The 26,767-nt window shown below is 37.4% G+C and overlaps 1 protein-coding gene across 1 annotated transcript in view; it reads left to right on the top strand.

Moving 5' to 3' along the window:
- Positions 1-26,767, top strand: part of LOC140846870 (uncharacterized) — a 124,656-nt gene that overhangs the window by 36,767 nt on the left and 61,122 nt on the right. Inside the window, exon 3 of the mRNA XM_073225011.1 lies at positions 22,489-22,572. Within this exon, the coding sequence (XP_073081112.1) occupies positions 22,489-22,572 (84 nt within the window). The remainder of the gene's footprint in view (positions 1-22,488; positions 22,573-26,767) is intronic.

The following is a 26,767-nucleotide window of genomic DNA, read 5'->3' as shown; positions in this document are numbered from 1 at the left end:
TCAAATTGTACCAAATATTTAAAGAAGAGCTAATGCCCATCCTTCTTTAAGTATTCTGAAAAGTAGAAGTGGAGAGAATACTTCCAAATTCATTCTATGAGGCCAGCTTCACTCTAATACCAAAACCAGACAAAGACACCACAAAAAAAGAAAATTATAGACCAATATTCCTGATGAACATAGATGCAAAAATCCTAAACAAAATATTAGTAAATGAAGTCCAAAAATACATCAAAAGATCACCCTTCATGACCAAGTAGAATTTATTCCAGGGATGCAAGGATGGTACAATATTCATAAATCAATATCATACACTATATTAACAAAAAGGATAAGAACCACATGATTGCATCAATAGATGCTGAAAAATATTTGACAATATTTAACATCTGTTCATGATAAAAACTCTCAAAATGGGTAGAAAGTGTATGTACCACAACATAAAGACTGTATATGACAAACCTTCAGTCAACATACTTAACAGTGAAAAGCTGAAAGCTTTTCCTCTAAGATCGGGAACAAGACAAGAATGCTCACTCTCACCACTTTTATTCAACATAGTACTGGAGGTTCTAGCCACAGCAATCAAACGCAAAGAGATAAAAGGCATCCAAATTGGTAAGAAAGAAATTAAACTCTCACTATTTGCAGATTACAGGATATTATGCATAGAAAATCCTAAATAATCCACCAAAAAACTACTGGAGCTAATAACTGAATTCAGGAAAGTTGCAGGATATGAAATTAAAACACAGAAATCTGTTGCATTCCTATATACTAAAAACAAACTAGGAGAAAGAGGAGTCAGGAAAACAATTTCTTTTACAATTGCATCAAAAAGAAAATACCTGGGAATAAATCTAACCAAGAAGGTGAAAGACTTATACTCTGAAAACTACAAGACACTCATGAGAGAAATTTAAGTTCATTTAATCTTTTTAATAAATATATGCACTAGGCAATGTTATCTTCATTCTGTGGATGAAAAATCTGCAGAACAGAGAGGTAGATAATTTTCCCAACTTCACAGAGCTGATAAGTGGCAGAGACAGGATTAGAAAACAAGCACTTTAAAACACTGCCTTTAATTTTTTTTCTTTCAATCCTTTATGGTGACCTTCAATATTCTGTATTAATTAAAAGTGTTTTTAGAGTAGTGAGGACTTCTAAATCACTTCCAGTTTTTCTGTGTGAGTTAGAGCAACTTTTTTTGTGTTGTAGGAAATGCCAAGGCACTCATATTTATACATTTTTAATTAAAAAATTGAGCAGCGTACCACGTCTATTGAATGGTCAAGCCAGTTATAATTTTGTCCCCTTTTCACTGTGTGTTAGGATATTATACATATCTCTCAAATTTTATATAATTAGATTTTCAGGAAAACATGGAAGACACAATAGAACTGCTCATATCTTTAACTTGTATTGTCCTTGAGTTGGTTATTTACAGGGGGAAAAACTGGTATGATCTTTGATCTTCTATTCTTTTAAAGGTTTAGCCAATTGTCTGAATATCATTCTTGGGAAGATTTTTACTTTTAGCTCTATGATTTGACATAATATTTGATAAGAAAGGTGGTTGATAATAGTTTTTAGGTAAATCCATATCAGTATAATTTAACTTCTCTAAACTTGTATAAAAATAAATCTAATTATGAAGTGGTTGAAGAACTTAAAAGCATTACTGAATACAATTGACTGCTTTTAGGAGATCATCTCACTTGAACTTCTAAGCTGCCTTAAACATTTTCTTCAATGCCCTTCAAAAGTCATATTAGTATTAACTATATGTGACTAATTCCATATCTTCCTGTATACACCACACACACACAGAGTTATAACATACAGTTGGTTGAAATCTGTTATAACACATACAAATTCTTACACAAGAAATGTATTTTCAATAAAGGAAATGGTTGTGTTTTTTATTTGATGTTTTGTCTTAGACATTGTGTCCTTGTAGCTCGTCCCGAAGGACTTTCTTGTTATAGTGTGAAATAAGAGTCAAGATTCTTTTTTTGTTTCTATCATATGGATCCAGTTTTCTAATATCATGAAATTACTATGGTCCTTGTGCTGAGAAATCAAATGGCTACATATGCATGGGCATATTTTTGGACTGTCTGCTCCAATAATCAACATGTCTGTTCTTACAGCACTATTGTACTATCTTAATTCTGTTAGCTTTATAGCAAGTTTTGAAGTCAAGTAGTATAATTCCCCCCAACTTTGTTCTTTTTCAAAATTTCTTGGCCATTGTGGGTCCTTTCCATTTCCATTCTCACATAAATTTTAGAATCTGTTGACCAATTTTTATTTGTCTGAGGAACTGTTTATTTCTTCCTCCCTTTTTAAAAAGTTTTTAAAAATTGTGGTAAAAAATATATAACATGGTATTTATTATCTTAATAATTTGTAATGTAGAGTTCAGTGGCATTAATTACATTCACAATGCTGTGTATGTATGTACTCATCACAGCTGTCTATACCAAAACCTTGTCATCATACCCAACATAAACTCTATTCCCATTAAATAATAACTCCTCCGTATCTTCTTTTCTTCTAGTAACTTCTAGTCTGCTTTTTGTCTCTATGAATTTTCCTGTTATAACTACCACATGTAAGTGGAATCATACAATATTTATTCTTTGGTGTCCAGCTGGTTTCACTTGGCATAATGTCTTAGGTTTATCCATGTTGTAACATATATAAATATTTCATTCCTTTTTATGGCTGAATAGTATTCCATTCTGTGTATATACACCAGTTTGTATGTCCATTCATTCATTGATAGACACTTGGGTTGTTTCAACATTTTGACTACTGTGAATAATGCTGCTATGAACATTGGTGTAGAGATATCTGTTTGAGACCCTGCTTTCAGTCTTTTTTGTATACCTAGGAGTAGAATTTCTGGGTCATATGGTAATTCTATGTTTGACTTTTTCTTTTTTTGGAAATGCCAGATTATTTTCACAGTAGCTGCACTTAAAAAAAAATACATTCTCCTTCAATTATTTGCCCATTCAATTTTTATTAAAGTGTTGTATGACTTTCTTGTTTAAATATAGAAAATTCCACTCAGCTATAAGATAACTTGTTGATTGTCATAGTAAGCAAAATTTAATTGTGGAAAAAGAGGCAAATACAATGGTGTAAAAGCTAACTATTTTAGATTTGAAAAGGTGGGTACACTGGGTATCATAAGCTACTTTATTTTTTCTAATCATCACATTAAAGAAATGCAGAAAAAAGAAGAAACAAGAAACAAATAGGGCCTTGACACCCAAAATTCTGACCCTAGTGCCATATCTCCTCCAATGACTCTTTATTTATTTTGCTTACCTACTCCCAAAATTGCACTCTCTGGACCTGTTTCTCTTCCAGACTCAGAAATTCAGACATCCATTTTTAGCCACAGCCACTATAAGCATTTTCAATCTCATTATGATCCCTAAACCCACTGACTCCTCCATTTTCCCTCTTCTTTTTCCTCCTCTCCCTTTTTGCTCTAAATGACATGTCACATTATTTCATTTACTCTTTCATGATTATGTGCTCAGCTCTCTTTTCGCTGCTTTTCCTAGCTCCTCTCCCCTAAATCCCTCACTCTGAGTAAACTCTGTTACCTACCTTCCTGTGGGGAAGATGGAAGTTACTAATGGCCAGAATCTTCACCTGACACTAAACTACTTGATGATGTAATTGGCCTTCTGTTAGACTAATGCTTCTGCCCCCATTGGTAATAAGCTATTATTGACTGAGTCACATTATATGAAAAGCTCTTCCCAGAGCTCTGGGTGGAGGCAGAGACAGAGGTAGATTATGGACCTGCAGACTGCTAGATGCAGATGTGATTCTAGTGCTTGACCATAGTAAACTTGCCTGTGGCTGAAACCCTCAGGCAAGACAGTTGGCATAGTTGGCAGGATTTGCTGTAGACAATAATGGAACAGGCTGCCCTCATGGGATGGGTGCTTCAGTGGACCTCCCCTAAGGATGGGGAGACATTCAAGTGTCCTCCAATAGGGCATGTGGTCTGAGGTAGCTTGTGTCCTAGAGGACTGGGTCTCACCCAAGGACTGGGGGCAGGTGATAAATACCTGATGCAGTAGAGGGGGCCTTTTTGCAAAATAAATAAGTCTTTTGAGAAACAGAGTACCCTCGAGGCAGTGGGAACTGTGGCCTGGCTGTTTCTCACAGTATTTAAAAAAAGGCTACAGATGAGAGGGATGTGCTTCTATGAGAGGTAGAAGTGGAAGCACAAGAATGTGAGCTGTGTAGTGCTATGGATTTATTGAAGAATGAAATAGCATTGACACAAGAGGCGAGAATCCTGGAGAGGTGGAGTGTGGATAAAGTGAAGGCTCCTATGGCCAGGATTCTCACCTGGCTCTGGTCAGCTTGCTCACTACACATGTGTGGGCAATATGTTGCTATTGACTTTATAAAGAGCTCCACCCAGTGCTCTGGGTGACATGGTGGCATGGCTGCAAGGTTGCAGGAGAGCAGACACTGGAGTGGTGGCAGTGCCAAGGACAGAGACTGAGATGGCTGCAGGGGTAGAAAGGCCCAGAAGTAGAGACCAGCTTGCTGCATACAGACTTGCTTTGAGTGGAGGGGATTCTAGTGATTGATCTGCCACCATGGGAATAAAGTTGTGTATAAACCCTTTCACCCCAAGAATGTTCCATAGTCATTTTTCAGTCTCATTGAATCCATAGTGAACTTGCCCAGGGCTGAAACCCATAGGCAAGACACCCCCTCTGCATGATGCCAACCCCTCTATTGCAGACCTGATGGATACCCTCAGTCATGAACTAGAAACATATCATTATGTCGTGGATCTTGCTAATGACTTCTTTTCCATTGATCTGGAACAGAGAAGTCAGGAACAATTTGCCTTCACATGGGAAGGATGGCAATAGACTTTCACTGTCTTTCCACAGGGTTACCTCTACAGTCCCACTATCCATCATAGACTTGTAGCCAAGAGCACTGGGCAGAGTTCTTTATATAGTGACTCAGTCAATAATAGTTTATTGTCTGTGGGTGTGGAAACAGAAGCCTAGCAGTAGGCCAATTACATTATCAAATAGTTTAGGTTCAGGTGAGGATCCTGGCCCCAGGACCTTCAGTTTTCCCACATCTGGCAAGCAATTAGGCCATGTTTACTATTTGATGTAACTGTGTCAGAGGGTAAAATATCCTCTAGTGTACTCGTTTTGTGTCCCCTATTGTCTCTGGGTATTTTAGATATTCTTTAAGTAAGTCCTTGTAGTTACTGTAGTTATAATCTCATGATTATACAGGAATTTTATTGATATTTTGGTAAGATATGGGGGAGGGGAAGCATTGCATAGCCCTTTGGTTAGGTTTCAGTCTTTTTGTGATCCTGATTTGGGTATTTCCCTTCCCCCACACTGAAGGCTACAGGAAGCTGGAGTTATGTCCCTCCCCTTAGATCAATCACGCTAAGGTGAAACCTTTCATTTGGGCTCTGGTAAAGTAGTTTCCCTTGAGGGCAGACCTTGTTAACAGGAACACAATACACTGAGCACATTTTTATATTATTCTTTTCCAATTCCCCTCCTAAAAGCACAGTGGAGTTTTATCTCTGACCTTTACAATGGTAGCATTCCTAGGGGTAAAACTCACCCAAGTATGGAAATCCCTCCTAAAAATGAGCCTTCTTAGATATTTTGATTATCAAGTTTTTCCACACTAAGCCTCTACCAGTTCATCGATTAATAATATTTAAAGTGTTCCTTCCAATATTGGCTCCAGCTCACAGCTTCTGCTCCTAGGCTTTTGTTCTCAGTAAGATATGATTCTTCATATCTACATGGCTGTTTCTCCAGTATTTTTGGGCAGCAGTTTGCCCCATGACTTCAATTCTCTGATGTATCAAAGAAGAGTTACTTATTTTCAGTTTTGTAGTTTTTTTTTTTTGTGAGGATGAGAGTGACAACTTCAAAGCACTTTACATGTCTGGCCAGAAACTACAGACATGTGCTTGCTGATTTTTCAAAAGATCCTTCTGTGATTTTGATTGGAATTGTGCTGAATCTGTAGTTCATTTGGAAATAATTGACATATTAGCAAAATGAACCTTGATCCATGAACATTATATAGATCTCCATTTATTAAGATTGTTTAAAATTTCTCTGAGCAGTATTTTCTAGTTACAAGACTATGCATATTTTGTTCTTTTATCCTTACATGTTTCAAATTTCTTGGTGCCATATTTGTTAAATATCAGTTTTCAACTATCTATTGCTATTTATGGAATAGAAATGATTTTTGTATATATTGCCTGTGTATCTCACAACTTTGTTAAACTCATTATTTCTAGTGTTTTCCTGAAGCTCTGTTATTTCCTATACATAATCACCTTGTTTGCAAATAGACAATTTTACTTCTTCCTTTCTAAACTATATGATTTAAAAAATTAATAAATGTTATTTTTTAAAATGTTTGTTAATTACAGAAAAATTAAGCAGATAGTACAGAGTTCCCAATTCTTCCCCCACCTCCACTCCCACAATTTCTGCTCTTAATATCTTGCATTAATGTGGTACATATGTTGCAATTAATGAATCAATATTGATATATAATTATTAACTGACGTCAGTAGTTTGCATTAAGTTTCATTCTTTGTATCTAACACTTCTATGGGGGTTGACAAATGTATAATGACATGTATCTACCATTACAGTATCATACAGAATAGTTTCATTGCCCTAACAGTTTCCTGTGCTCTACCTATTCCTCCCTCTTTTCCTCCTCTCCTGGAATCCCTGGCAACCACTGATCGTTTTTTCTGTCTCAATAGTTTTGTTTTTTCCAGAGTATCTTATACTTGGAATCATGCAATATGTAGTAGTCTTTGCAGATTTGGTTCTTCACTTAGCAATATGTATTTAAGTTTCCTGTGTGTCTTTTTGGGGGAGGTGGGGAGCTTAATAGTTCATTTCTTTTTATTGCTACAATATTCCTTTGGATATACCATAATTTATCCATTTACCAACAGACGTCTTGACTGTTTACAATTTTTGGCAATTCTGAATTAAAATGTTCTGTGCAGGTTTTTGTATGATCATAACTTTTCAACTCAGTTGGATTAATACATAGGAAGACAGTTACTGGACCCTACAGTGTTTTAGTCTGCTCAGCTGCCTTAGCAATATACTGTAGGCTGGGTGACTGTCTTGCCAATGGGTTTTAGCCCTGGACAAGTTCATTATGGATTCAGTGAGACCAAGGAATGACAATGGAACGTTCTTGAGGTGAGAATGTTTATACCCAACTTCATTCCCATGGTGGCAGATCAATCATTAGAATCCCCTCTACTCACAGTGAGTCTGCATGTAGCAGGCTGGTCTCTGCCTCTGGGCCTCTCTGCCCCCTCTGCCATCTCACTCTCTGTCCCTGGCTCTGCCACCACTCCAGTTTCTGCTCTCCTGCAGCCTTGCACCCCTGCAGCCATACAGCAGCCCAGAGCACAAGGTGGAGCTCTTTTTATAGAGTCAATAACAAATGTATTGCCTGCACATGTGTAGTGAGCAAGCCGACCAGGGCCAGGTGAGAATTCTGGCCATAGGAACCTTCACTTTCTCCACATGACTTAAGTCACAAAACTTTATTTTCTCAGATTTCTGGAGGCAAAAGTCCAAGATCAAGGTGTGCAAAAGTTTGGTTTCTTGTGAAGTCTCTTCCTGGCTTGCCTTCTTGATGTGTTCTCACATGACCTTTTCTCTGTGCATGTTTCTGAGAGAGATAAATTTCTGGTGTCCCTTCCTCTTCTAATAAAGACAGCAATCCTATCAAATTAAATTTCTACAATTCAGATTTCAATTAACCTTAATTACCTCTTGAAGACCCTATCTCCAAACACAGTCACTTTGGGGGTTAAGGCTTCAACAGAAATTTTGGGAGGGCACAATTCAGTCCATACATTCAATAAGACTATATTGGGGTGGGGATAGGGAATGGGAGGTAGGTGAAGGTGGGAGAAGAATGGTGAGGGTAGTCAGAGTATAAATTTCCAATTATAGGATGAATAAATTCTGGGAATTTAGTGGACAGCATAGTGACTGTAGTTAGCAATATTGTATTTATTTTTGAAAGTTGCCAGAAGAGTAGATTTTTAAAGTTCTCACTACATTAAACAATTTGTAACTATGTGAGGCAATGGATGTGTTAACTAACCTTATTGTGGCAGTCACTTGGCAATATATATCAAATCATTATGTCGTACATCTTAAACTTACACAATGTTATATGTCAGTTATAACTCAGTATAGGTGTAAGAAAAAAAAGACTTTAGCTTTATAAGAAGTTGCCAAGCTGTCTTCCAAAGTGAGGGTGTTATTTTACATTCCCACCAGCAAGGAATGAGAGAGTTCCTGTTGCCCCACATTCTCACCAGATTTTGATAGTATTAGAGTTTGGATTTTGGCCATTCTAGTAGATTTGTAGTGGTATCTTACTGTTTTATTTTGAAATTCTCTAATGATATCTGATGTTAAGCATCTCTTCATATTATTATTTGCCTTTTGTGTATCTTTGATGAGGTATCTGTTCATATCTTTTTTAAATTGAAGTTTCATTGATATACAATCTTATGAAGGTTTCACATGAGCAACATAGTAGTTACAACATTCACCCATATTACCAAGTCTCCCCACACCCCATTGCAGTCACTGTCCATCAGTGTAATAAGCTGCAATAGAGTCACTACTTCTCTTCTCTGTGTTATGTTACCTTCCCTGTGACCCCCCTACATTGTAACATTGTATGTGCTAATCGTAATGCCACTTAATCCCCTTCTCTCTCCCTCCCCCCCCCCCCCCCAACCCTTTCCTTTGGTAACCACTTGCCCCTTCTCAGAGTCTGTGAGTCTGCTGCTGTTTTGTTCCTTCAGTTTTGCTTTGCTGTTATGCTACACAAATGAGGGAAATCATTTAGTACTTGTCTTTCTCCACCTGGCTTATTTCACGGAACATAATACCCTCTAGCTCCATCCATGTTGTTGCAAATGGTAGGATTTGTTTTCTTCTTGTGGATGAACAATATTCCATTGTGTATGTGTACCACCTCTTTTTTTATCCATTCATCTACTGATGGACACTTAGGTTGCTTCAATGATATACAATCTTCTAGAGGTTTCAAATATACAACACAGTGGTATAATGGTTGCCCATATTATTAAATCCTCTCCTCTAGTGCAGTTACTATCTGTCAACATAGCAAGATGTTACAGAACCATTGGCTATAATCTCTGTACTGTACTATCCCCATGACCAACTTATATTATGATTGAGAATTTTTGTGCCCCTTCATCCTCCCCAGCCAGTCACCCTAACCCCTCTCCCATGGCAACCATCAGTCACTTCTTAGTGTTTGTGAGTCCACTGCTATTTTGTTAATTTTGTTTTGTTCTGTTTTTAGATTCCACAAATAAGTGAAACCATGGTATTTGTCTTTCTCCACCCAGTTTGTTTCACTTAGCATAATACCCTCTAGATGTATTAATGTTGTTACAAATGGCAGGATATTTTTAAGGCTGATTAATATTTCATTGTGTGTATCTACCATATCTTTTTTATCCATTCATCTATTGATGGACACTTAGGTTGTTTCCAAATCCTGGCTACTGTAAATAACATATGGGGGTGCATATATCTTCCTGAATCAGGGATCTTGTTTTCTTTGGAAAAATTCCTAGAAGTGAAATTACTGTGTTGAATGTATTTCTGGTTTTAGTTTTTAAGGACTCTTCATACTGCTTTTCACAGTGGTTGCACCAATTTACCTTCCCACCTACAGTGTAGGAAAGTTCCCATTTTTCCACATCCTTGCCCACACTTGTTATTTCTTGTCTTTTGGAGAGTGGCCAATATCTCATTGTGGTTGCGATTTGCATTTCCCTGATGATTTATGATGTGGAACATCTATCTATTCATGTGCCTGTAGGCCATACATATTTCTTCTTTAGAGAAATGTTTGTTCAGGCCCTCTGCACATTTTTTAATTGGGTTATGTTTTTTTTGGTGTTGAGATATATGAATTCTTTATATATTTTTGAAGTCAACCCTTTATTGCATAAATAATTTATAAATATATTCTCCAATACTGTAGGATGTCTTTTTGTTCTGCTGATGGTGTCCTTTGCTGACAGAAGCTTTTTAGTTTGTTGTAGTCTTACCTGTTCCTTTTGAAGTTTCCTTTGCCCAAAGAGATGTGTCCAGGAAAAATTTCTCATGCTTATGTTCAAGAGATTTTTTTCCTATGTTTTCTTTTCAGAGTTTCATGGTTGCATGTCTTACATTCAGGTCTGTTTCAAGTTTGCTTTTGTGTATGGATTTAGTAATCTAGTTTCATTCTCTTGCATAGAGCTGTCCAATTTTTCCAACACCAGTTATTGAAGAGGTTGTATTTTCCCTATTGTATGTTCTTGGCTCTTTATCATATATTAATTTATCATATATGCATGGATTTATATCTGGGCTCTCTATTTTGTTCCATTGATCTATGGGTCTGTTCTTGTGCCGCTACCATACTGTTGATTACTGTAGCTTAGTAGTATAGCTTAAAGTCAGGGAGCATCATACCCCCAGCTTTGTTTTTCTTTCTTAGGATTGCTTTGCCTATTTGGGGTCTTTTGTGCTTCTGTATGAATTTTAGGATTATTTGTTCTAGTTCATTGAAAAATGCCATTGGATTTTTGATAGGGATTGCACTGAATGTGTAAATTGCTTTTGGCATAATGATCATTTTGACAATATTAATTCCTTCCATCCAGGAGCCAGGATCGATTTCCACTTAGTCATGTTTTCTTTCCCTCATGAGTGTCTTATAACTTTCAGAGTACAGTTCTTTCTCCTCCTTGGTTAGGTTTATTCCTAAGTATTTTATTCTTTTTGATGCAATTGTAAATGGAATTTTTCTCCTGGTTTCTCTTTCTGCTAGTTCATTGTTAGTATATAGGAATACAACAGATTTCTGCATGTTAATTGTGCGTCCTACAACATTGCTGAATGCAGTTATTAGTTCTAATAGTTTTTTGGTGGATTTATTATGGTTTTCTATATGTAATATAATGTCATCTGCAAATAATGACAGTTTAAATTATTCCTTACCTACTTGGATACTTTTTATTTCTTTGTTTTGTCTGATTGCTCTGGCTCCAGTACTCTGTTGAATAAAAGTGGTGAAAGTGGACATACATATTTGTCTTGTTCCTGATTTTCGAGGAAAAGCTTTTTAGCTTTTTGCCATTGGGTCTGATGTTAGCTGTGGGTTTGCCATACACAGCCTTTATTAAGTTGAGGCATATATCCTCTATATTCATTTTGTTGAGTTTTTATCATGAATGGGTGTTGAATTTTGTCAAATGCTTTTTTAGCATCTATTGAAATGATCATGTAGTTTTTATTCTTTGTGTTAATGTGATGTATGACATTGATTGATTTTCTAATGTTGTACCATCCTTGCATCCCAGGAATAAATCTCACTTGATGATGATGGATGATCCTTTTGATGCATTTTTGAATTCTGTTTACTAATACCTTGTTGAGAATTTTTTCATCTAAGCTTATCATAGGGATATTGGTCCAAAATTTTACTTTCTGTTCTGTCTTTTTTTGGTTTTGGTATTAGAGTGACGCTGGCCTCATACAGTGAGTTTGGAAGTATTCCTTCCTCTTCTACTTTTTGGAATACTTTAAGAAGGATGGGTATTAGCTCCTCCTCTTTAAATGTGTGGTAGAATTCAGCTGTGAAGCCATACAATTCTGGACTTTTGTTTGTTGAGAGTTTTAATTACCAATTCATTTTCTTCACTGGTAATTTATCTGTTCAGATTTAATTTCTTCCTGGGTCAATCTTGAAAGGTTGTATTTTTCTAGGAATTTGTCTATTTCTTCTAGGATGTCTAATTTATTGGCATATAATTTTTCACTGAATTCTCTAATAATTCTTTGTATATTTGTGGTATCTGTTCTTACTATTCCTTTTTTATTTCTGATTTTATTTGTGTACTCTCTCTTTTCTTCTTGATGAGTCTGGCTATGGGTTTGTTTATTTTATTTATTTTCTCAATGAACCAGTTATTTATTTCATTGATTTTTTCTATTGTTTTATTCTTCTCTATTATATTCATTTCTGCTCTTATCTTTCGTATGTCCTTCCTTCTATTAATTTTCGGTTTCACTTGTTCTTCATTTTCCAGTTTCTTTATTGTGAATTTGGACTCTGCATTTGAGGTTGTTTTTGTTTCTTGAGGTAGGCATGTATTGTTGTGTACTTTCCTCTTAGAACTGCTCTTGCAGCATCCTACAAATTTTGGAGTGCTGTATTTTGTTTTCATTAGTTTCCATGTATTGCTTGCCTTCTGTTTTTATTTGTTTATTGATCCATTGATTATTTAGAAGCACGTTGTTTAGCCTCTATTTGGGGGCTTTTTTGTGTTCTTTGTGTATACTTCTAGTTTCATACCCATAAATCAGTGAGCATACTTATGACCATTATTTTGAGTCTTTATGTTTATCAGGAAGATTGGTGATCTCTATTTCATTTCTCCCTCTTTCTGGTGTCTTTTTTTTTTTTGAGAGGGCATCTCTCATATTTATTGATCAAATGGTTGTTAATAACAATAAAATTCTGTATGGGGGGTCAATGCTCAATGCACCATCATTAATCTATCTCAAGCCTAGTTCTCGTCAATCTCCAATCTTCTGAAGCATAATGAACAAGTTCTTACATAGTGAACGAATTCTTACATAGTAAATAAGTTCTTACATGGTGAACAGTACAAGGGCATTCATCACAGAAACTTTTGGTTCTGATCATGCATTATGAACTATAAACAATCAGGTCAAATATGAATATTCATTTGATTTTTATACTTGATTTATATGTGGATCCCACATTTCTCCCTTTATTATTATTATTATTTTTATTTTTAATAAAATGCTGAAGTGGTAGGTAGATGCAAGACAAAGGTAGAAAACATAGTTTAGTGTTGTAAGAGAGCAATTGTAGATGATCAGGTGTATGCCTGTAGACTATGTGCTAATCCGAGCTAGACAAGGGCAATAAAACATCCATGGATGCAGAAGCTTTCTCTCAACATGGGGGGGGAGGGTGAGATTCTAAGCTTCAATTCTGTTGATCCCCAATTTCTCACCTGATGGCCCCCCTGCGACTGTGCCTGTCTTAGGTTGTTCCTCCCTTGAGGAATCTTACCCGTCTCTGGCTAACCAGTCATCTTCCGGGGCCATACAGGGAAATGTAAAGTTGGTAAGTGAGAGAGGAGCCATATTGTTTGAAAAGGTTAGCTTTTTACTTCTTTGCAGATTTATGCCCTGTGGCTTCTATGCCCAGCACTTGTCTCGAGGTATCTTTACCACCTGGAGGAATTATGATACTCGGTAACTTCGATATGAGGCACGAATTCTATGTAAGGGTTGTAATTAGGAAGGAAGAAGAAAAGCTATAGAAGTAGCAGATGGAAGAAAACATGGGAGGATTGATTATTTCTTTGACATATCTTCTTGTAGAGTACCTTAAGCATGTATAGGTTTTAAACTACTAATTAAATTGCACACACACATTAACATAATAGGAATACAGTTACATAACCAAAGCAGATCTATAATTACCAGCCATCTCCAGTGAAGCCAAGAAAACCCTTTAGGCACCCTAGGCATTTGTGAAAATTAGTCTATGATATGATGGATATTGTCCAACTGTACTTGAACAGTCTGAGAGAAATCAGACAAATTAAAGCAACCCATTTCTGGGATCTGTTCACATCCCATATGTTCTTTTAACCATTGATAGTCTATAGTTGTAAGATTTTGGAGTGCTACAACTTGCACCCCTCCCAACTCCTGATTGAGTTCCAACAGTATAGATCCAGTCAAATTCGTTGTCTCACTGTATGCACATGCCAGCCTAGACATCCCCTCCTCATTCCAATGGCAAGTCCAGGAAACAGTGGGGTGGACGCAGCCACAACTGCAACATCGCCCGGATCCCTGTGGAGGCTTTTTGATGATCATCCCCTGGCACAAGTCCTCCAGAGAGTGCTGATGCCGGAAGCTCCTCCTCATATCGTATCTTAGTTCATTTTCTGGGTAGCCAAGCTAGGCCTTGATCTTCTGCATAGAAACAAACAGACCCTTTGCCCACACTTTGACATGCCCTCTATACCACTGTGTAGAACTCATTGGAGGTCAGCACACAGGAACTGCTTTTTTTTAAATTTTTAAATTTTTTAATTTTTATTAAGAGAAAGGAATATTATCAGAAAAGAGTACCTCCATAGCTGATCATCTGACACCCTTTAAGTGATCAACATTAAGGATATTTAAAGCATGTGTTAATCTTTGATTTACCAATTGTTTTATCCTATCAAGGAGTAATCCCCCTTTTCTTTCTTTCTTTCTTTTTTTTAATCTTTAATCTACACTTACATGAAGAATATTATGTTTAATATGCTCTCCCCTATATCAGGCCCCTGCTAAAAACCACCTTACGGTCACTGTCCATCAGCATAGCAAAATGTAGAATCACTACTTGTCCTCTCTGTGTTGTAGAGCCCTCCCTCCCCTTTCTCCCTCCCCCCCATGCATGCTAATCTTAATACCCCCCTTCTTCTTCCCCACCTTATCCCCCCCGCCCACCCATCCTCCCCAGTTCCTTTCCCTTTGGTACCTATTAGTCCATTTTTGGGTTCTGTAATTCCGCTGCTGTTTTGTTCCTTCAGTTTTTCCTTTGTTCTTATACTCCTCAGATGAGTGAAATCATTTGGTATTTCTCTTTCTCTGCTTGGCTTATTTCACTGAGCATAATACTCTCCAGCTCCATTCATGTTGCTGCAAATGGTAGGATTTTTCCTCTTTTTATGGCTGAGTAGTATTCCATTGTGTATATGTACCACATCTTCTTTATCCATTCATCTACCGATGGACATTTTGGTTGCTTCCAATTCTTGGCTATTGTAAATAGTGCTGCAGTAAACATAGGGGTGCATCTGTCTTTCTCAAACTTGATTGCTGCGTTCTTAGGGTAAATTCCTAGGAGTGAAATTCCTGGGTCAAATGGTAAGTCTGTTTTGAGCATTTTGATGAACCTCCATACTGCTTTCCACAATGGTTGAACTAATTTACATTCCCACCAGCAGTGTAGGAGGGTTCCCCTTTCTCCACAGCCTCGCCAACATTTGTTGTTGTTTGTCTTTTGGATGACTGCTATCCTTACTGGTGTGAGGTGATACCTCATTGTAGTTTTAATTTGCATTTCTCTGATAATTAGCGATGTGGAGCATCTTTTCATGTGTCTGTTGGCCATCTGTATTTCATTTTTAGAGAACTGTGTGTTCAGTTCCTCTGCCCATTTTTTAATTGGGTTATTTGTTTTTTGTTTGTTGAGGCGTGTGAGCTCTTTATATATTCTGGACGTCAAGCCTTTATCGGATCTGTCATTTTCAAATATATTCTCCCATACTATAGGGTTCCTTTTTGTTCTATTGATGGTGTCTTTCGCTGTACAGAAGCTTTTCAGCTTAATGTAGTCCCACTTGCTCATTTTTGCTGTCGTTTTCCTTGCCTGGGGAGATATGTTCAAGAAGAGGTCACTCATGTTTATGTCTAAGAGGTTTTTGCCTATGTTTTTTTCCAAGAGTTTAATGGTTTCATGACTTACATTCAGGTCTTTGATCCATTTTGAGTTTACCTTTGTATATGGGGTTAGACAAAGGTCCAGTTTCATTCTCCTACATGTAGCTGTCCAATTTTGCCATCACCATCTGTTGAAGAGACTGTCATTTTGCCATTGTATGTCCATGGCTCCTTTATCAAATATTAATTGTCCATATATGTTTGGGTTAATTTCTGGAGTCTCTAATCTGTCCCACTGGTCTGTGGCTCTGTTCTTGTGCCAGTACCAAATTGTCTTGCTTACTATGGCTTTGTAGTAGAGCTTGAAGTTGGGGAGTGAGATCCCCCCCACTTTATTCTTCTTTCTCAGGATTGCTTTGGCTATTCGGGGTCTTTGGTGTTTCCATATGAGTTTTTGAACTATTTGTTCCAGTTCGTTGAAGAATGTTGTTGGTAATTTGAGAGGGATTGCATCAAATCTGTATATTGCTTTGGGCAGGATGGCCATTTTGATAATATTAATTCTTCCTAGCTAAGAGCATGGGATGAGTTTCCATTTGTTAGTGTCCTCTTTAATTTCTCTTAAGAGTGTCTTATAGTTTTTAGGGTATAGGTCTTTCACTTCTTTGGTTAGGTTTATTCCTAGGTATTTTATTCTTTTTGATGCAATTGTGAATGGAATTGTTTTCTTGATTTCTCTTTCTATTGGCTCATTGGTAGTGTATAGGAAAGCCACAGATTTCTGTGTGTTAATTTTGTATCCTGCAACTTTACTGTATTCTGATATCAGTTCTAGTAGTTTTGGAGTGGAGTCTTTAGTGTTTTTTATGTACAGTATCATGTCATCTGCAAATAGTGACAGTTTAACTTCTTCTTTACCAATCTAGATTCCTTCTATTTCTTTGTTTTGTCTAATTGCCATGGCTAGGACCTCCAGTACTATGTTAAATAACAGTGGGGAGAGTGGTCATCCCTGTCTAATTCCCAATCTCAGAGGAAAAGCTTTCAGCTTCTCGCTGTTCAGTATGTTGTTGGCTGTGGGTTTATCATATATGGCCTTTATTATGTTGCGGTACTTGCCCTCTATACCCATTTTGCTGAGCGTTTTTATCATTAATGGATGTTGAATTTTGTCAAATGCTTTTTCAGCATTTATGGAAATGATCATGTGGTTTTTGTCTTTCTTTTTGTTGATGTGGTGGACGATGTTGATGGATTTTCGAATGTTGTATCATCCTTGCATCCCTGGGATGAATCCCACTTGGTCATGGTGTATGATCCTTTTGATATACTGTTGAATTCTGTTTGCTAATATTTTGTGGAGTATTTTTGCATCTACATTCATCAGGGATATTGGTCTGTAATTTTCTTTTTTGGTGTGGTCTTTGCCTGGTTTTGGTATTAGGGTGATGTTGGCTTCATAGAATGAGTTTGGGAGTATTCCCTCCTCTTCTATTTTCTGGAAAACTTTAAGGAGAATGGGTATTATATCTTATCTGTATGTCTGATAAAATTCCGAGGTAAATCCATCTGGCCCAGGTGTTTTTTTCTTGGGTAGTTTTTTGATTACTGCTTCAATTACTTTGCTGTTAATTGGTTTGTTTAGATTTTGTGTTTTTTCCTTGGTCAGTTTTGGAAGGTTGTATTTTTCTAGGAAGTTGTCCATTTCTTCTAGGTTTTCCAGCTTGTTAGCATATAGGTTTTCATAGTACTCTCTAATAATTCTTTGTATTTCTGTGGGGTCCGTCGTGATGTTTCCTTTCTCATTTCTGATTCTGTTGATGTGTGTTGATTCTGTTTTTCTCTTAAGTCTGGCTAGAGGCTTATCTATTTTGTTTATTTTCTCAAAGAACCAGCTCTTGGTTTCATTGATTTTTCTATTGTTTTATTGTTCTCAATTTTGTTTATTTCTTCTCTGATCTTTATTATGTCCCTTCTTCTGCTGACTTTAGGCCTCATTTGTTCTTCTTTTTCCAATTTTGATAATTGTGACATTAGACTATTCATTTGGGTTTGTTCTTCCTTCTTTAAATATGCCTGGATTGCTATATACTTTCCTCTTAAGACTGCTTTTGCTGCGTCCCTCAGGAGTTGGGGCTTTGTGTTGTTGTTGTCACTTATTTCCATATATTGCTGGATCTCCATTTTAATTTGGTTGTTGATCCATTGGCTATTTGGAAGCATGTTGTTAAGCCTCCATGTGGTTGTGAGCCTTTTTGCTTTCTTGGTACAATTTCTTTCTAGTTTTATGCCTTTGTGGTCTGAAAAGTTGGTTGGTAGGATTTCAATCTTTTGGAATTTACTGAGGTTCTTTTTGTGTCCTAGTATGTGGTCTATTCTGGAGAATGTTCCATGTGCACTTGAGAAGAATGTGTATTCTATTGCTTTTGGGTGTAGAGTTCTATAGATGTCTATTTGGTCCATCTGTTCTAGTGTATTGTTCAGTGCCTCTGTATCCTTACTTATTTTCTGTCTGGTGGATCTTTCCTTTGGAGTAAACGGTGTGTTGAAGTCTCCTAAAATGAATGTATTGCATTCTATTTCCTCCTTTAGTTCTGTTAGTATTTGTTTCACATACGCTGGTACTCCTGTGTTGGGTGCATATATATATTTATAATGGTTATATCCTCTTGTTGGACTCAGCCCTTTATCATTATGTAATGTCCTTCTTTATCTCTTGTTACTTTCTTTGTTTTGAAGTCTATTTTGTCTCATAGTAGTACTGTAACACCTGCTTTTTTCTACCTATTGTTTGCATGAAATATCTTTTTCCATCACTTGATTTTTAGTCTGTGCATGTCTTTGGGTTTGAGGTGAGTCTCTTGTAAGCAGTATATAGATGGGTCTTGTTTTTTTATCCATTCAGTGACTCTATGTCTTTCAATTGGTGCATTCAGTCCATTTACATTTAGTGTGATTATCGATAGGTATGTACTTATTGCCATTTCAGGCTTTAGATTCATGGTTACCAAAGGTTCCAGGTTACTTTCCTTACTATCTAAGAGTCTAACTTAACTCACTTAGTATGCTGTTATAAACACAATCTAAAGGTTCTTTTCTATTTCTCCTCCTTTTTCTTCCTCCTTCATTCTTTATATATTAGGTATCAGATTCTATACTGTTTCTCTATCCTTTGATTGGCTTTGGGGATAGTCAATTTTATTTTGCATTTGCCTCGCAATCAGCTGCTCCACCCCCCTTACCATGATTTTATTACCTCTGGTGACAGCTATACAACCCTAGGAACACTTCCATATATAGCAGTCCCTCCAAAATAGACTGTAGAGATGGTTTGTGGGAGGTAAACTCTCTCAGCTTTTGCTTATCTGGAAATTGTTTAATCCCTCCTTCAAATTTAAATGATAATCTCACCAGATAATGTAATCTTGGTTCCAGGCCCTTCTGCTTCATGGCATTAAATACATCATGCCACTCCCTTCTGGCCTGTAAGCTTTCTGCTGAGAAGTCTGTTGTTAGTCTGATGGGTTTTCCTTTGTATTTGATCATATTTCTGCCTCTGGCTGCTTTTAACAGTCTGTCCTTATCCTTGATCTTTCCCATTTTAATTATTATGTGTCTTGCTGTTGTCTTCCTTGGGTCCCTTGTGTAGGGGGATCTGTGGATCTCCATGGCCTGAGAGACTATCTCCTTCCCCAGATTGGGGAAGTTTTCAGCAACTACCTCCTCAAAGACACTTTCTATCCCTTTCTCTCTCTCTTCTTCTACTGGTATCCCTATAATGCGAATATTGTTCTGCTTGGATTGTTCACACAGTTCTCTCAATATTCTTTCATTTTTAGAGATCCTTTTTTCCCTCTGTGCCTCAGCTTCTTTGTATTCCTCTTCTCTAGTTTCTATTTCATTTGTTGTCTCCTCCACCATATCCAATCTGCTTTTAATACCCTCCATCGTGTTCTTTAACGATTGGATTTCTGACGTGAATTCATTCCTGAGTTCTTGGATGTCTTTCCTTACCTCCATTAGGATGTTGATTATTTTTATTTTGAACTCCCTTTCAGGAAGAGTCATGAGGTCCATATCATTTAAATCTTTCTCGGGAGTTGTATTAACAATTTTACTCTGGACAAGGTTCCTTTGGCGTTTCATATTTGTATATGACGCCCTCTAGTGTCCAGAAGCTGTAGTCTCTGGAGCTGCTGAGCCCCTGAAGCAATGTCATGGGTTGCAGGGGAGCGACTGGGGGTAGGAAAGAGCTGTTCCTGCCTCCTGGCTGCTGTGCCTTTCTCCACTGCCTGAGCCAGTGGGCCAGGCACACAGGTATAAGTTTTTGTCCCAGAGCAGCCAGATATGGACCCCTGCTTTCCACAAGTAGCCGGAATCCCAGTCTCCCAAGGAACTCTGCCTGTATTAACTTTCCAACCCAGTAGTCATGCGAGTCTCATGAAAGCACCATGAAATGTAGGTTTGTGCTCCCAGTGCAGATTTCCAGAGCTAGGTATTCTGCTGAGTCCCAGGCCTTCCACTCCCTCTCTGCTCTGTTTCTCTTCCTCCCGCCGGTGAGTTGGGGTGGGGGAGGGGCTCGGGTTCCACGGAGCTACAGCTCTGGTACTTTACCCTTTTCGCTGAAGTCTTCTGTTTTCTCCAGGTATGTGCAGCCTGACACGTCCTCTTTCCTGTTGCTCTCTCAGGATTAGTTGCGCCAATTAAATTTTCTAATTGTATCCAGTTTTAGGATACAATTTAGAAGCCTCTGTCTCTCCTCTCACGCCACCATCTTTAATCCATCTCCCTACTAGCACCATTTGTGCTTTCCATCTCCATAGCATTGAGCTCTGCTGGTTTAGAGGTCAGGGAATGCTTCTATAAGGGGACACAATCGATGGTTCTGTTAAACAGGAAGCTTAGATTTCCATCTGGTCACTTTGTCAGGCAAGTAAGAGGGTTACTGTACTGGATGGGAAAAGTGATTTTGATTTTCAGGAGTCAATTGGTTTGCTATGACATGATGGGAGCAAGGAGGAATACCTGGGACCCAGGAGATTCTCTTGGTAATCTTGCAGTATTTTCATGCTCTATAGGCAGGACCATTTATGGCATGAAAAGTTCAATAATAAAGATTTAGTTTATCAGGCCTACCAGGCCCTCCCCATAAAATGTGACTGGCTGAGGTGCTTGTGGGGAACAAATGGAATGAGGGAATGGGTGGTAGGAGAAGGGAATGTAAATACCAACTGTGGCATGGTGACCAGTCACAGAAACACTATTTCCTGTCTTGCTTCTATATGGACATCTGTATGTATTAACTGATATTTCTTTTTCTCCTCTCTTATTCCCACAAAACCTAGTAGTATTCATGTCTACCTTGTGGTTGTTTCCACATCTCAGTTTTCGGCTTTAGGATAGCAAAAGAAGACTGTGAATCAGAAGAAAGATGAGGAAACATGTATTCAAAGGTGGAAAAGTAGAACTTTGGCTTTCTTCTTTGAGGTTTGGTTGTATGAAGAATTGTTGAATCATGTAATGGGAAAGCATAATGTTGAACATATCTTTATTTGGAAGTTAAATGTTGACAAGGAGGGTGTGTTTAGAGGCTGAGTTGACAAAGATGTAGACTGTGCCGGATTGTCTGTGTTTCACTCAGCAATACGATCGCTCATTTTCCAGGCTGAGCTGCACTTTCCAGAGTCCCCTCGTCTGAATGGTTTTTGTTTAGAGTTTGCTTGTGGGAGGACCTTGTATGAGGGTTGGGAGATGGGAGTGAATCCATTGACAATTGCAGTCAAATGTGTTGGTAGACAGGAGATTCCATGACTTCCTGGCAGATTCTTTAGAACTACCCTCTTCATTACTGAATTCTGAGAGCTTGATGGCAGCTTCTCAGAGGTTCTTGAGAACTTCAAAAAGCTTCTGAGAATCACTTGCCTCAATGCTTCAGGCCGAGATCTTTAGCATGAACTCCTCCGACTTTTGGTGACAGCGTCCATGACCTCTGCTCCTTCAGCTTTCCAACAACCATGAAAGTCCCTAATTCTATATCGTTTCTTATATACAGAATACATAAAATGACTTATTTTTTCCTGAGAGTACCCAGACTGAAGCAAGATTCTAAAAGCTTCTGGAGGGAAAAGAACAGATTTCATATGAAGAATGAGAAGTCAGCAAGGCATTGAACCTATCAACAGCATTGTAAGCCAGAAGAAAATGGAACGAAGTCTGTATAATTCTGAAGTAAATTGATTTTTAGAATTCTATATCCACCTAAATTATTAATCAATAGTGAGGGTAAAATGAAGACATTCTTAGACATGCAGTTTCAAAATTTTACATTTTGCCCACGTTTCTCAGGATGCTACTGAAGGATCTGTAACATTAAAATGAGGAAACGAGCTTGAAACCCCAAGAAACAGATACAGGTTGTGGGAAACAAGGAAGCCAACGCAGGAGATAGGTGATGATAATTTGCAGTGGAGAGCGCAGTGAGACCTAATGTGGCATTGTGCAGTAGGCCTGAACACAGGTGGCCAGACTAGGTAGGATAGAAAGCGATAGCAGAGGTGGGCCAGGGGCAGAATGAGTGCGATCAACAGGTTACTTGAGGATTTGACCACACTGAGAGTCCTTCAATTCTCCCAGAGCGTTTAGGAAGAATTCATAATAGTACCTAGAAAATGAAGTAAATGAACAACTGGTCCAATTACCAGCTTCTGAAAGAACCAAAGGTTATACCAGAAGGAAAATCTTTTTGTCTCTGGCTTACACATGGTTCTACTTATGATTGTTTGACTTTACAATGGTGTGAAAGTTGTAATGCATTCAGTAAAAACTATGCTTTGAATCTTGAATTTTGATCTTTTCCCAGGCTAATGCTATGCAGTACGATGCTCTCTTGTGATGCTGGGCAGAGAAGTGAACCAGAGCTCCTTATCAGCTGTGCAGTGACACGGTAAACAACTGATACACTTACAACCAATCTGTACACACTACTCATTCTGTTTTTCATTTTCAGTACAGTATTCAATACATTACATGAGATATTCAATGCTTTATTATAAGGTAGGCTTTGTGTTAGATGATTTTACCCAACTATTGGCTAATCTAAGTGTTCTGAGCATGTTTAAGGTAGGCCTGGCTAAGCTGTGGTGGTATGTAGGCTAGGTGTATTCAATGCATTTTCAATTTATGGCATTTTCAGCTTAGCGGTGGGTTGATTAGGATATAACCCCATTGTAAGTTGTATACTATATTATAAAGGCCATTAGTAAATAGTATTTTTATGTCATAACAATATAAATATTAAATAGTTTTATCAAGAATTATGATACAACTGTACAGGGAAAAGGGTTCATGTATGTGAGTGAGATGGATGGATGTTTCATAAGTACTAAATTCTTATGCTCCACCAGAAGAATTCAGCATATAGCATTTAAAATAATCAAGGAAAAAGTAGTAACTAAAGAAGATTGTTGAGAAACATGGAGATAAATATCAGAAGAAACAGCTAAAAGAGTTGAAAGGATTGCCTCTAGGATGCAGGAATGGAGTTGGGAGAAGAGTAAGGCAAGGGATTGCTATTTTTTCCCTGCAATGCTTAGAGTACTTCTGACTTTTTAAAATAGATACATTTGTTACTGTGGGTAAAACTGTAACATTTCCAGAATATCTCGCCTGGCTTTAGCACATTTGCATATCCTCAGGGGTGGAGAGTTCATCTCCATATCAATGGGTATTACCTGGGCAACCAAGGGCATGTCTGAACCTGAGAGGTGAGGGGGAGGGTCTTGCTTGCTTGCCTCTGCCCCAGACTGCAGTTTGTAAGCAATAAACGGGTTTTCAACTTTATTTTTCCCTTTGACCGATTTCACTTTTTAGAGGTATTTTGCCTTGGGGTTACCTCTCCCCACACTTACAGTTACTATAATTAAAAATAAAAATAAACATCAGAGAAAAGTGTAAGAAAAGTTAACACCCTAATAGAAAAAATGGGCAAGGACATTAAAAGGCGAATCACAAAATACAAAGGCCTTCACCATACACACAAATTAACTCTAGATGTCCAGCCAAATATTCCTCTATACTCTTGGAATGGGGGAAACATTCTTAACCATTGCTCCAATCCAAATACAGATGCAATAAGGAGAATGATCCATACATTGACTACAGAACAATAAAAAAACTTTTGAATGGCAAAAAAACAAAAATCATGCACAAAGTAAAAAGAATGTTTGAAAAAATGGGAACACTTGCAATTAATATCATTATAAAATGTGTATGTGTCCCTAAGTCCCAAACGTAGCAGTTTATTTTTTATTTAGAAGGAAAACATTAGAGGCTTTACTGTTAAGGCCAGAGGAAAGAATGTTCACCCTCTCCACTATTTTATAACACTGTGTTAGAGGGTTTTAGCCAAGGCACTTAGACAAGAGAGTAATTCCATGCTTTATGTCGAGGCATACAAATGGAAATGAGAGGTCAGCTGTCTGTTTGCAACTTAGGTCATTATGAAAGTTTAATACCCTTAATGCATAAAAGAACTCCTAAAAAGAGAAGAAAGAGACCGAACTGACTATACAGAAAAATGGGTAGAAATATGGACAAACAGTTCACGAAATATATTACAACGGTCCCTTAAAACTACAAAAAGATGTTCAAATGTATGCATAATAAGAGGCATGCAAATTATAACCACATCGATACCATTTCTAACCTAGCAGATTGGCAACAATCCTAAAGTGTGACAAGACTATAGTCATTAAGACTCCTTGAGTGTCATTAAGAATAGTTGCAATGGATTATAACACTTTATATATGTTTAAATCTATGAGTTCATAATGATACTAAGAAAAATCCAAGAACAAAATGAAAACAATCCTCTTTGGCCACCTTTGGAAGATTCTAGAGATCCTTTTCATTATTTTGAGAAGTGATAAATAATGGGAACAAATAAAAAAACATTTTTTTCTTGATTATCCTATAGATAGTGTATTTCAGGGAATCCAAATACTGATGAAAGGAAGTTTTTCTTCATAGAGGAGTTTCAGCTAATAAATGAAGGTAAAATAACAGAATATTGCTATTTTACATCCCCCAGTGAAATTGTAGATCTAGGCAATGATTATTAATTACTGTTCATATCACAAAAATAGGAACAAGTATACACAATGTACTTCCAAGATATATACACATCATAACCTATGAAGTAGCTTCACCAATTGAATCTGAATGTGATCAAGTCTTTTAATCTAACAGTCAGTTTTTGAAATTAGTAGTGGGAAATGGGAACATGTTAACTTACACCATGGAGAGGTAATCAACAAATTCTTGAGTCCAGAAAACTCTGCAGAACAGATCTGTTTCAGTAAATAAAGTGCAAAGAAAAAAGAAAAGACAGAGATGGTACTATAAATTTAAGGAATTATAAGGACATGTCAACCAATTGGGATGTATGGGGCTTTTGTCAAGCCATACTCTAGCAAAAAACTATAGCAAAAAACTATTATATAAAAAAAAAGTGAAAAGGTGATGGTTAGCTATGACTGGTGGATGTCTACTACACTCCATTTTGTATTCAGGGTTATTAAATTACTTGTCCAAATTCCCATAGCTTATAGATATTGCGTGATCACTTGGGGTTTTTAAAAATGCAGATATCATGCTGTTCTCTTGGAGATTCTGATTTATTTTGTCTGAGGTAGGACCAAGCATTGGTATTAAAAAAAAAAAAATCCCCAGGTGATTCTAATGTGTAGCCAGAGTTAAGAGTCCCTTTAATAGATGGAGGATCTGAAATTTCAACTCAGCTTTCTGCTTTTCAAGCCCACACAGTTCTAACTCCCTACCAGCTCCTTTCTGTAATTTTGGTGACCTAATATTGCATGCTCTTTCTTCACTCAACATTAGGCATAAGAAAGAAGAGAAAGATATTTTAATTAAAATAATCAGTTATCCTAAGTGAATAAGACAGAGAAAGACAAATATGATTTCAGTTACATGTGGAATCTAAAAAACAAAACAAAAAGCAGAAATAGACACGTGAAATATGGAGAACAAACTACTGGTTGCCCGAAGGGAGGGGTTTGGGGGAAGAGGCAAAATAGGCAAAGGGATAAAGAGGGATAAACTCCACTTATGAAATAATTGAATCAGGGGATGAAAGGTACATCATAGGGAATATTGTTGACATTGTAGTAAGTCTGTAGGGTGACAAATGGTGACTACACTTAGCCCCCAGGAATACCCTCCTCTCCCTCCCCAGTCCCTCCTAGGGCTGAGAGGCTGACTCTCAGGGCATTTCATAATGTACATAATTGTTGAATCACTATGTTGTACACATGAAATTAATATATTTTATGTGTCAACTCTAATTCAATATAAAATATAAAATAAAATGATCAGTAAATGTATATTTTAATGATCTGAATATTTTGGGGGATTTTTCTGATTGCAGAGTATCCTTATCAAGACAGCTTCACTTACAGTAAAAGTAACCTGATGATTTGACTTTGTCAAATGGAACACTTCTCAGATCTGCTGTTATAGTCAGGTTTTGAATCCACAGTACCTTAGGATACAAATTAAACATCAAATGAAATTAATTTGGCAAGTGGAACGTGAATTGGCTGACTTCTTTTCAGAGCCAGCCTGCCAGCTTTCTGTATGTCATATTGGCATCTGCTAAAATGAGCTGCATGTCCCAGAAGCTGTTACCGTATCAGATTGCTCTTAGCAGTGCCTCTCTGAAAAATGTCAGTTTTAGGAGAGCTTAACTTTCTACTTCAGAATATGCTGGGGTTTTAAACCCATGTTTAAGCAACATAGCTGTGTGTTAAATAAGGAGATGCAGGTGCTATGTACGCTTTTACCCCTTTGTTGCCAACACCTCTCACATCTACGCCTGTCCTGCATTCACCCCATATGTTCATTAAGCCGTTACTGTGGCCAGGCACTGAATTAAGCACCAGGGACACTCTGCAGGCTTAGGGTGTTTTGAGGGAAGTGACCAAAAAATAATTAGAATGGTATAATAGGCAATGATCAGCAAGTGGGGAGCATGCAAGAACATAGTAGGGAGGAAGGGTGTGTCACTTAATCTGAGATGGAGGAGGTCAGGGGAGGTTTCCAGGAGGTCATGGTTTCCATGC

This window comes from Manis javanica, chromosome 16, assembly GCF_040802235.1.
Source record: "Manis javanica isolate MJ-LG chromosome 16, MJ_LKY, whole genome shotgun sequence".
NCBI lineage: Eukaryota > Metazoa > Chordata > Mammalia > Pholidota > Manidae > Manis > Manis javanica.
This window is presented reverse-complemented; position numbering and strand designations above follow the sequence as displayed.